At 25.1% G+C, this 13,273-nt stretch overlaps 1 protein-coding gene across 2 annotated transcripts in view; it reads left to right on the top strand.

The window, feature by feature from the left end:
- LOC103574219 (probable nuclear hormone receptor HR3) overlaps positions 1-13,273 on the top strand; it is a 103,303-nt gene that overhangs the window by 53,679 nt on the left and 36,351 nt on the right. The window contains exon 2 of one of the 2 annotated variants that reach the window (XM_014440056.2): positions 429-857. The exons of the other annotated variant lie outside the window; for it this stretch is intronic. Coding sequence (XP_014295542.1) covers positions 734-857 — 124 coding nt within the window. The 5' untranslated portion in view covers positions 429-733. The remainder of the gene's footprint in view (positions 1-428; positions 858-13,273) is intronic. 2 annotated transcript variants of the gene reach the window in all.

The following is a 13,273-nucleotide window of genomic DNA, read 5'->3' as shown; positions in this document are numbered from 1 at the left end:
CAATTTGATTGTTAAGTAATTTTTTTTTTTTTTTTTTTTTTTTTTTTTTTTAAATTAACAAAACATCATTTTTCGTACTTTTATATATAGGCCTTAAAGCTATCGACAGATATGAAACAAACGAATTGTATTTATTGTGGTACAACGCATATTGTTCAAGAGGCATATAAATTGCCTGGGGGTAGTTATCCTACTTTTATAAGAGTTGCTAACTATATACTCATATATTCATAAATATAATAAAAAAAAAAGTAAAATATTTATATACCCATATGTAGTAACGCGTGACTGTATGAATACTTTTACATAGAAGTCCTTTTTTCCTTTATTTTAAAATCATAAATCATAGCAAATAGTAAACGAGAAACAAATAAAAAAAAATTCTTTTTTTTAAAAATTATTTTTTAAAATTTAAATTATTATTTCAGGATTATAATCAAAATGATAAAATTTATAATCATCTTTCGATGCGGATCATAAAAAAAGTCTAATAATAATATATATTGGGAAGATAAATAAAATTTTGAAAAGCAAAGTGATTTAATTTGCGGTGCTGGATCGCCGCTATCGTGACATGTGACATGTTATTATAAATTGAAATAAGTTAATTTATTAATTAATTAATTTATTTATAAAAGAAAGATTAACAGTGATACTATACATACGTATATGTACCCGCGCGTGAAATTCATTTTGGAGTACGAGGACAAGCACGGTCACCACGGCGTTCAACATGTTCGAAATGTGGAGCGCGGTGAGTTCCAAATTGGAACACTCCGCGACTTCCTCAGGTTCGCCGCTACCCCTTACATCTCATACACCTCAAACACCTCATACATCTTCAGGCAGCATAAAAGGTAATAATTAATAATAATCGTTTAACGAATAGCCATTACACTAATTAAAAAAAAAGAATTAAAATTAATTATGAGTGTAGCAGACATCAGACAAATGTTAAATTATTAATAAATAGACTAAATAATTAATAAAATCAAATTTTTTAAAAATGCGCATTAAAAAAATTTTTAAATTAATAAATGTATTTTTTAAAATTATTTACTTTATTTATTAATAACTTTAAATTTGACTGATGTCTGCTACATTCACTCGTAATTAATTTAAACAACAGAATAATTAATAGATTTTAATTAAATTAAAAAAGTTCAAAATAATTTTTTTTTTTAATTTTTATAAAATTAATATTTATTAAATTAAGTAATAAACATAATTATTATTTATTTTTTTTACTTTATCTCAATATTTTTTTAAATTTATAAACGTGATTTCGAAATTAACATCGATTACAAACCGGTCCACACGCTAAATTTAAGATACCAATGAACTCTTTCGTATACTTTCACTAAAAAAAAGTTTTAAAAAATATATATATATATATGTATATTTATAATAAAAAAAAAAACGTACAGACACAATGATCTTTTAATTCCATGTATTGATATTTTTTTTTTTTTTTTAAATCTTTTGTATCCATTAGAAATGACATCTCAGAAATAGGAACGGTAACTTAATTATCGGTTTTTTGATAAAAATCGTCTAAGTATATTAAAGATTATATGAGATTAAATTGTACCTATTGATCTAAAAATGAAATAATATACAACTCATTCATATATAAAAATATATATTTATTTTTAAAATTACAATCATTTTTACAATAAATAGTGGAAAATATTAAACAAATTATAATCGTAGATAACAGCAAATAAAACTTTGTTTATTTAACTTTTATATCTTTAATATAATTTATAAAACTTATAGTTTATATGTACATAAGATGGAAGTAGGTCTTGATTTGGAAAATTTGTTAATTCATTTCGATAAAGTACACTCAGTGTAACTATTTTTTTAAAAATTATTTTTATTTCTTAGAAATTTATTATTTCTAGATATTTGTTATTGTTACTAATGATTACACGATACCTCAGGCATTAATCAATGATATACATTTAGGTCGAATAGTTATCAATAATTGACTACTTTTATATATATTGGAAACAAAATTTAATTACATCAATTTTTTTATCGTATAAAAAAAAATAGTAATAATAATAATACTTTTATCTCTAGTGATTTAATTTTAAATTATTTTATATGAATGATTCACTTATGCTGTCATTAATTCTTTTAATATTGATTGGTATTTTCTACACTGTAAAAAATTGGGATTATGGATTTTATTTAAATCCGAATTCACACGTCACTCAGAGTTCCGGAGTTTAAAAAAAAAATCACTCCGCATATGGAGTAAATAGGAAATTTTTTTTTTAGCGTGGTCTGGATTTTATAGAAATTCACATTCATTCTGATTCGGAGTTTTAGTATTTAAATGGACTTTTTTTAGGAGTAAATATCATTCCGAGAAAATCAAATAAATAAACAATCATCCGCTCTGTATTCACTCCGGATTTACCCTGTGTTCACTCCGCTAATTTTTTAAAGTGTATATTATTAGTAATAATAATAATAATAATAATAATAATAATAATAATAATAATAATAATAATAATAATAATAATAATAATAATAATAATAATAATAATAACGATAATAATAACAATAATAATAACGATAATTAGTTTATATTATTGATTTGTTGACACATCGAAATTATCTGTTCGACTTTTACAATAATTTGATATAGTTAATTAACAGCGTGATAATTAGATGAATATAAAATGGTAACGATGATATGATAATTTTTAATTATTTGAAATACCGTATAATTTCAAAATTTATCCTTAGGCTGTTACAACCTCTGGTAAAAAAAAATTCCAGTATTATATATATATATGTATATATATATATATATATATATATATATATATATATATATATATATATATATATATATATATATATATATATATTTTTCTTGCATGGTAATAAGCAATTTCATCATCACATATTCAAACAAACTCTCGTTCGCTCGTGCTTATATCATGGAAAAGTCGTGATGCTCTTGCATAGGTTCCGCAAGTCAGCTACTTTCGAATGCCATTTTGGCAGCCTCCGAGCAATTTTTGCTCGTCGATCCTAAAAATATACTTCATAATTTTTTATACTGATAAAAAGAAATTATAATAAATATACTGTGTAAAAAAAATTCGTTGGAAAATGTTACAGCAAAGTTCATAAAAGTGAACTTGCAAAGTTCAAAAAATTAATTAATTAATTTTGAATTTTTGAAAATTTTAGAGTAGAGAGAATACACGCAGAGAATTTTTGAGTAAAAATTACCCATAAAGTTAGGTACTGTAAAGACATCTAACCAGTAATAACTAAACTTTTACTATCTTGTTAGTAGAAATTCCACTTCATTTCTATGCTATCAAGTAATATATTTTACAATGTACAAACAAAAAATATGAAAATAATATATACAGTTTAATGGGAAAAAATAGCTTGACCTTGATAAGTTCGTTATAAAACACAACCTCTCCGCTTCGCGTTCGAGGAGTGCAATTTAGATATTTCCTACGTGTCCTCACAATATCACATTTTTAGGGTAATTTTAATTAAAAATTTCTCTGCGTGTAGTCAATCTCCTGACCTCGTTATTGAACTACTTTTGAACGTTCTTTAAACCGAAATTTTCAATTCAAATTGTTTTTGCTTATGAAATTTCGAAAAACCTGCCTAGAAAATACTGATTCTACAATTTCTTTTAATATCAAATTTTTTTTAAATTCCAATGTAATTGTCAAAATGCAAGATTTTCTCAAATGTTCAAATTCATTGTTATGAATATTTTTGAAAATAATTTTTTTTTTACTCAGATATATTCGAATTTTGAAAGGAACAAATACACAGAAGAAAAGCATGCATGGGTCCAAAAACATTTTTAGCAATTTAGAATGTCAAGAAAGTCCAAATTTTCTTGGTTCAAAATATGTCTTTTGAATGAAGAATTATTACTTAAACTTAAAAAATGTTGGCTTTCTTTCTGAATTACAAAATATATCCTTATGCCAAAAATAAAAAATAAATTTTAAGCCAAGGCATCCTTTTTTTGTGTGTATATTTACATGGAAGAAGAAAAAAATTTCTCTTTTTTTTATATAGTAAACTTTAATAACTTTTAAAATTGTTTAATCTATATTTATGTATACATATGAAGCCTGAAAAGATTTTCTGACATTTTCATTGGGATATAATATTTGGTAGAAAGCCTCGTGATGTTTGGCAGAAAGTAGTTTGGCACTGAAAAGGGTGAAAGCATAGTTTGAGGGAGATGAAGAAAATAAAGAGAAAAAGAGGGAGAGAGAGAGGTAGAACGAGCCTGTGAAATAGATGTGACGTTCGAGAGAGTTGATAAGGCAGGGGTAGTGTGCAATAAAGTACTATAAAGAGTAAGAGAGTATGAAAGAGAAAGAGTGAGAGAAAGAGAGGCTTAGAAGCGTAGGTTACATCGGATCGATAAGCGGCCGTGCATTGCGAAGCTTGTGTCGCTGAGACATTCAATACATTCGCACGTGTATCCTTTATGTACCACCTGAAACAAGCGCTTTTGAAAGAAAAAAGCTCTGGCAAAGTCGCCCGATTGGCTGACGTAAAACTTTGCACTATTGCACTTTTTTTCTCGCTCTCTCTCTCTCTCCATTTTTATTTTATTTTCCATCTTACTCTTTAAGCCTACTCGCTCTCTTTACTTTTGAGATAAAAAAAGCCCCTATATTTCTAGTGTTGTAAAAAAAAATATAGCTTTACTAAAAGCTCTCACGGTTTTTACTCACTTCGATAATAGTCATAACGCCACAACTGTGAATTATTTAAATTTGAGAGAACAATGTTTGATTTATTTTATAATTACGAATATTTCATAGATATATATAAATATAAATACATCAATTAAATTGTGTGTTGTAAAATAGAAGATAGTAAGAATCCATCTTATAGATGAGTACTAAATTTATTATTGGAAATAGTGAGTGGAAAATCAAGGGGAATGTGAATTGAGGGAGTGGCCACAAGGGGAGAAAAATGAAACACTCATGGGAACATGTCGCCGACAACGTTGTCTCAAGTATCGATTGAACACAATATGTATAACTATACTTGTCCACACCGAGAGTATAATACAATATATATCTATACATATGTAGAAAATAATAGTATAAGTAACTTAATAGTAATAGGAACTTTTAACTAAATGTTTTACTATCATCGGAAAGTTTAAATTCGCGGAAAATTTTGTCTATATACATTGTGTAATTTTGTTACAAAACTTTAAAGGTTATTTTTAAAGCTACTATTTAAATAATTATAACTTAACGACTTCTTTGTTGTTTTAGAATTTAAAACAATTAAACGAAATTTTCCATTAACAATTATTTCATTTTTTTTTTAATTGTTATGGCAATAGGAAAAAAAATGACAGAAAAAAATTTATTTGTTTTTATTTAAAAGAAAAAAAAAGACGTAGATAAAAGACAAAAGATATAGCCTTTTAATATTTACTTTTTTTTTTTTTTTTTTTATATATTTTTCAATGTCTTATTGTCTAAGAATTTTTTATTTCAATTGCTCATTTTCATTCCATCTTTACAGAAGCACTTTCATCCCACAAATGTTTCCACACGTATATATAAAAATGTCATGGCGTACGAACAGAATAAAATACATTCAACAATTGATATATATTGAAATAAATATTTCATGTTAAATAAATGTTGATATTTTATCAAGAAACTACATCTATTGAAATTGAAATCGATGCTCATCTCTAGAAAATGATAAACAAAAAAAAAACAAAGGAGGGAAAAATTTTCGCAAGATCGTTTTATGGTGATAATAAAAAAATAGTACATGGATTTTTATAAAATAGCGAATATATAAACGTCGATTGAATATTTGTGGCATAGACAAGACTTGCTGAGGATTCTGTCGTATCCTTAAAGCAAGATATGCCGATATCTGTAAAGTCTTTCCGGTCTATTGAGAGATTCTTAGTTGAAATGCTAATTCAAAGAATTCCCACAAGAGCCACAGCACACCTCTGTAAATTCTCACTTGACAAGTATTTAATATCTATGATAGTACTTACAGCTATTTAAAACTTATTCAAATAATTTAAATCTAAATTTAATTAATTTTATTTAAATAATTAATGCGTTGTATAAATAAATAAAAATAATTAAAAGGATTTACCCGCAAGATGTTCGATTTATCGATTGAATATGTAGGTCAGTCTCAAGCAAAAGTCTTGGCTCATTACCACCACCGCTAATTTAGACGTGTTCATTTAGATGTATTTGCGTCAAGTCGTTAGATGCCCACTTAGTAACGAGAGCAATGTGCCTTCTATCATCTACTATCTGTCTTTTCTCTATGCCCCTTGTTCTATTTATTATTTACCGATAACTAATCCTCATACATAAAAACTATTCCATCATTTCTTTTATTATTATTATTATAATATATCACGAATCTTATTAGTGATTTTAATATCATAAATAATATTTATATTTATCATTATTTCACAATATATTATTTATCATTATATATAAACATACATATATTTAATAGTAATAATCATACTTATTTATTTTTTTTTATTTAAAATAAATAAATATATTTTATTATTTATTTTTTATTTTTCACGTCTAGTAGAAAATTGGCGTGACGGTCGGACGTTGTGCCGAGTTTACTGAGTAGTAGAGAAATATATATACATGTATACATACACATTTATGTATGAATCTATATATGTATAAGTGTATGGTAGTAGAGTGTCAGTAGTGCGGTGGATCGATAGTAGTAACCAAGCAAATATAGTCAGACGGAAACTCGAGAAGCCTGAGGATCTGCTTCCCGTCTGGCAACGTCGTAACTTTCAATAAAGCTTAGGATAGATAACAATGCATACAACAGAAATCATTTAAATGTCAATATATAGTTTTGTATATTATAATATATATGAAAAAAAAAAAAATAATAAAAAAAAAATATTCTTTGTTATTATTTTATCTTTTTTTTTTATGAGCAATATAAAATATTAATTTTTAAATTAATTATTAATGAACTTTTTTTTTTTAATTAATATTCTTGATTAATAATTGCATTGACGTGGGATCGATAGGATGTAATTACACAATTAAAACTACAAAAGGTCAAATCCCACGTGTAACCATAAAATATGTGGTCATAAACAATAATACTGTAATAAAACCGCTGTACTGTAGTACATACTCTAGTAATACTTTTACAGGATTCATAATTTATCAGATATGCATATATATATATATTTATATATATGTTCAGAGAAATTTTTACTTTTTCATAAAAAATCACAAAAATAATTTAAATAAAATTAATAATAAATTCAAAATCCTTTTATACAGAATAAGTAAACTTTCAATAAAATATTTTTAACTTTTTTATATAATTAAAAGTATTAATTGCTGTATATTATATATTATTTATATTATACTGTAAAGAAATTTACCTGAAGATCGGGGTAATCCGGCAGGTTGGGGGTAGCCTAAGATTTTCGGCTGACATACTAGCATTTATTTGTAAAACATTTGTGAAATCACCCAGTAGATTTTTGCTATCAAATTTATTTTTTCGTTATGCGAAAAACATTCCGATCTTCAGGTAAACGTAAAAAATCAGGAGTAAATATGGATTTTCTTTCAATCTGTCATTCTGAGTTCCGGGGTTTGAAAAAAATCACTCCATGGAGTAAATAAGGAGTTTCTTTTCCTATTTTATTTCACTTCGTGCTTACTCTGATCCAGAGTTTTAATGTTGAAATAAACTCCTCTTCAGAGCGAATGTCAATCCCGCGGGGATCAAATTAATAAAAAATCATCCGCTTCACATTCGCTCCGGTTTTAATTCGCTTTTATACCTTAGTCAAATTTTTTACAGTATAAACAACAACAATAAATAGTGTATGTAAAAAAACTTGGGTGAATTTTGAAATTTATTTTTAATATTAATTATTATATATTTATAGTTTATTATTTAAAAAATATGAACAAAATTAAATTTTAATAAAAATATTCTTCTTTTTAAATTGAATAATTTTAATGATGTAAAATAAAAAAAATTATCGAATAATTTTAAAATATAGAATACATTCAAGAGAATTATTCACACGAATTCGGCTAGTATGTACAGATATATAGACCTACAGATAAATATAAAAGATATTGAAATCATTTCGTGATGTTGAAATTTCCATGAAAAATGAACATTTTAAGTCACTTGTAATTACTATCTTAAAAAAAATTTTCCATTTTATTATTCTATTCAATAATTACTACTATATCCTCCGGCAAGACAATTGTAATTATGATTCGCCATTTTTTTTTTTTTTAAAATAGTGAAATGAGTTCATATTAATTAGTCAATATTCACTGTGTTATTTAACTGTCAGTTATAACTTTTATTTAAATAATATATATTTCTCTATGATTAATTAATTGATTCTATATTTAATATATGTATGATTAATGATTATTATTGCATTATCAACTTCTCTTTATTCCATCAAAGTTAGTAATTATAAATAGACTATTAATTTATTTCATGCCACTATTGCACTGATTAATTTTTTTTTTTTTTTTTTTCCTAAATATATTTACTCGATACTTCCTTACTGTTCAGTTTTATGGAGGACATTTAAGTTTTAATTTATTTCAAAATATGTTTTACAAATTGCGCGTCCGACCTTGATACATTTAAACCTTGATGTTAAATAATTTTTTAAAAATTAGATTAAAATTTCGTAAATAAATTTTTTAAATCAGTTTTCAATTAATTAATTTTTTTTTTTTCAAACTTACATCGAAATAATTATAATAGATATTAGAAAAAAAAAACTAAGATACATGAAAACAAGAATATTTTTATAGATTCGGGTGTCTGAGTCATGACACCATATGGCCTCTATATAAAGGCAATGATGAATCGTGCAGGTACGACGTTTAAATGTTGTTGATTTATAAATCGGCCAAGTGCGGACAATAAACTTTAAGCCCTTGGTATTTATCACGGACTTTTATCAATACTGGTGTTTACTTATAAACAATATAAATATTATTATTTACCAACAATTAATATATAGACAAAAAAAAAACAACCTTGGCAATATTTAATATTAAAATTTTTTTTCTTAAGAAGTAAAAATAATAACTCATATTAAAAAATTTAATTTAATATCTTTGCGAATATTTATATACATAAAAACAAAAATATATCGTATAAGATTACTTTCGGCATTCTCGCATCCGGGCGAAAGTCGTTTCAAGAAGTACCAGCAACAGCATCAGTACCAGCAATCATACAGTACAGTAGCACTAACATCAGTGGTAATAGAATAAAAAAAAATATAAAAAATAAATATATATATAAGAAAGTTATATGTTGAAGCATGACACTGTAAAGTTGCGCTCTCTCGAAGAGTAAAGCTGTGTGCTGTCAAGAGACGTAAAGACGTGTTGTCAGACAAGGAAAATAAGAGTAACAAAGATAGAAATAATGAGTGAGAGAAATAAAAGTTAAGAAGGAGAATAAAGACACGTCGCAGGGGAACTGTATATATATATAATAGTAGTAGTGTGTAGTGTATTATGCAATGACTTTTGCGGTGCTCAAGCAACGACAACGATGCCTTATTGCGGTGAAGAGGTGTATAGTGTTATGTACATGAACGGCATTTTCAAGTGTTCTTAGCCCTACTGTATGCGTAAGCGCATTTTCCACTATCCTTTTTTTTTTCTTTTTTTTTTATTTAAATGTTTTTGTACATCTTAGTAATACTAATGAGCTCGTTTCTTGTGCTTACACACATTTTATGTATAATAATAAATTTCATTGTTACGTTACACATCAATTATTTGACCCTTGAAAAGTGAAAATGAATTACTTTTTTTTTTTTTTTATCCTCACGACGACGTTGTATTACGTCGCCCAGTTAACTCATGCGGTCAAAATTATCGAAGGACAAATAATAGTTTATTGAAACATAATGAAAAATTTTTTTAAATAGAAAAAAAAAATAGTACTAAAAACTTGATATTTTTATTGGGAGGGATTTTTTTCCTTTTATTAAATGGATATATTTATGAATTAGAAAAATAACTGTAGAAAAATTTTCAAATACTCAAACGTTGTAAATGTATACTGTGCTAGGAATTAATATAGTTTTACTGCAGGCACTACCTTAGCCCCATTATAATTGTTTTTTTTTTTTTTTTTAATTTATATATATGCAACTCAGGAATTGAATTGTGATAAATTATACTGTATTTTTAAAAATTGTCTCACAAGTATGTACTTGAAAAACAAATTTTTTTTATATATATATAGAAGTATTGAAATTTGTCACAATTGTTATTTATTGTTCAATCCGGCATTTTTAAAAAGTTACAAAAAAAAAAAATTATATTAAAGCTGCAACAAAATTTTTTTTCAGACCAAAATAGATAAAAATGCGCTTCTTAATCATAAGTGTTAACATTTAAATTGAATAAAAGAACTTCATTAAGTTATTTATGATTTAAAAATAAACTATTTGTTTATTACTCAACTGTTGACAAATATCCAGAAATTAAGCTCCATTTTTTTTCACTTTTCGAACCTTCGAAACCAACTTTTTTTTCAATTTAAATTAAGCTGATGTAAAACAAAAAAAAAATGTATTGCAAAATCTCATTTTTTATTCAATCATAAAAAATTTTTAACGTTGGAAAAATCATTTGCAACATCAATTTTATATCGATAAAACGTTTTTAAATTTTCCAATTCCCAACCCGCTGAAATAATTAAATTTTTCAATAACTTTTTTTTTTTTATTATTCCACATATTTATTAACGTTAATTATCTAAAATAATAAAAACAAATTTAATATTGAGCCGCTTGACAAATAGTTAAATTTTTTTAATTATTTAAAGTGCGAATTAAAAAATGACCTATATGTCAGCATTCAAATTAGCAATAAATTATCACGATTAGTATCATATAATTTCTTTTATTTTAGATATATAACTAAATTTTTTCAAACTAAAAAAAAAAGGTTACAATAAAATATTGTTAATAAAAATTATGTTCCTATCAGATAAATAAAATAATATTATCTAATTTATCAGCATATAAAATAAAAATATTTACTTAGAAATAACAGAAATCCAAAGGATTACATAAGATCCTGAGTAATGTTTAATCGCAGTAACAAGTTCCCAAACGATAATTCTACACCAGTAATTTGCTATTTTACCATCTTTAATATTACTTTTTTGTAATATCTAAAATTCATCCATACTTAAATTACTTGTAATTTTATACAACAATATTTACATAAATAAATAATTTCTTTTTACAATTAAATAATAAATAATTATGAAAAATACCATTAAAAAAAAAAAATAGTTTCTAATGTTGCACTCTATACTTTATAAAACCATATGCAGCCCTCAGAGTCGGGTTCTAGCTGCCACTCTTTGAAATATAGATAGATGCAAGCAGGCATGCTGATGTTATGATAACGCGGTACGATCAGTGGTTCTCTTTTATTTCATAGGAAAGTTATATGAAAACTATCATCTATACAACCATTTAATCTACTTAAATATATACATATATTTATATCTAATTCATAATACATTTATAATATGTTTATTTTTAAACACTCTTATTTATAACTGTTACTTTTGAAAAATATTTTAAATTTCATATTTTTAAATTTATTATACGATAAATGATATTTATATTACATGAAGACAAAATTTTTTTTTATATTTTCAGTTTTATAAATTACTGTCTTCAGAAACTTTTATAAATATTTAATTAAATTTGAAAAAAAAAAGAAAAAAAAAATTTTTTAATTGAAATATTAAATAGTATAGAGGAAATGAAATAATGTGCAATAAATAAAGGTAATAACAATTTAAATAGATATAGAGAATGGTTGGTCGTTGCACTTGGATGTCGATCGTCGATATCCGCCGAGTCTAGTCTTTATTTATTTTATTTTTTATTTTTTTTTTCTATTTATTTATCTATCTATCTATCTCTCTTTCTTCTTTTCTTATTCTATTATATCGTTTGTGTATACATCGACCGTTATGGGTGTCTCGAAGTACATAATACGATTTATGATGGACACATATGTAGTAAAACAAGGGAAGCACAATGTGAATAAGTGCATGATCTAGAAAATAAAGCTTGTCCAAGTTAATCTTAATATTTATTATTGACGTATTTAAATAAACATATTTTATATTTTAATGTAAAATACATTTCATTTAATCAGTTTTATTTTTTTTTGTTTCAGGTAAAAATTAACACATCAATCTTTACTTAACAACATGTGAAAGCTTTTGTAAAAAAAATTTTTGAATGACATAAAGATTCAGCGATGGGTAAAGTACTTGGACATGTGGTAACAAAAAATAAAACTTTTAAAACTATTTTTTGTTTTTTCTTTAATTTTAAAAATTTCTTTACTCATTAAATAAAATAACAAAACGCATGCATTAAAATATATTAAAGATAAAAAAAAATTTTTCAATAAAAGTAAATAGAAATTTTTAGCGATAAATAAAAAAAAAAATAAATTAAAGATTATTATATGGCTGAAATCTGTGTGAAAGAGACAAGAGCATGTCATAATAACAGATATGTATTTAAAAAAAAAAAAAATAAAAAAAAACAACCTCGGTTATGACTTACGTACGGTTATACAGTCACTGACAATGAGAGTCACTGGTATGGCAGCCTTGGCTAAAGTTGTCGAACCCGCGACCTAGTTACACGTTCGCGCCAACACATAGTTATGCGTTAGTCACCCACACTTCTGCGTGGTGCATGCACCGTACAACATTGATGTACACACATAGATATATCTATATATATATATATGTATATTCACACACGTTCTTAAGCCTTGGCAGCGAGTGTAACAGTAATATAGTAAAGACAACAGACAAAGATAGATTATTACATAAAGACTGTAAGATAGAATGAGACAAAAACATACAAGAGTAGTTTAAATGTATATATATATAAATATATAGATAAATGTATGTATACACCCACACACGCATTGTGTGTCATATATTAAATGACAACGAAGCGTCAAAGTGAAAGAAAGGGAAAATGAGAGGGAAAAGAGTTATCTATTAAATGCTGGCAAGTGTTTTCCCAGCACAAGTACAATGTTCATAATATTTTTAATATTAAAAAAAAAAAAATTCATTTTGAAAAAAAAAAAAAAAATTTTATTTGCATATTATAAAAATTAAA

Source organism: Microplitis demolitor, chromosome 4 (assembly GCF_026212275.2).
Source record: "Microplitis demolitor isolate Queensland-Clemson2020A chromosome 4, iyMicDemo2.1a, whole genome shotgun sequence".
NCBI classification, from domain to species: Eukaryota; Metazoa; Arthropoda; class Insecta; order Hymenoptera; family Braconidae; genus Microplitis; species Microplitis demolitor.
This window is presented reverse-complemented; position numbering and strand designations above follow the sequence as displayed.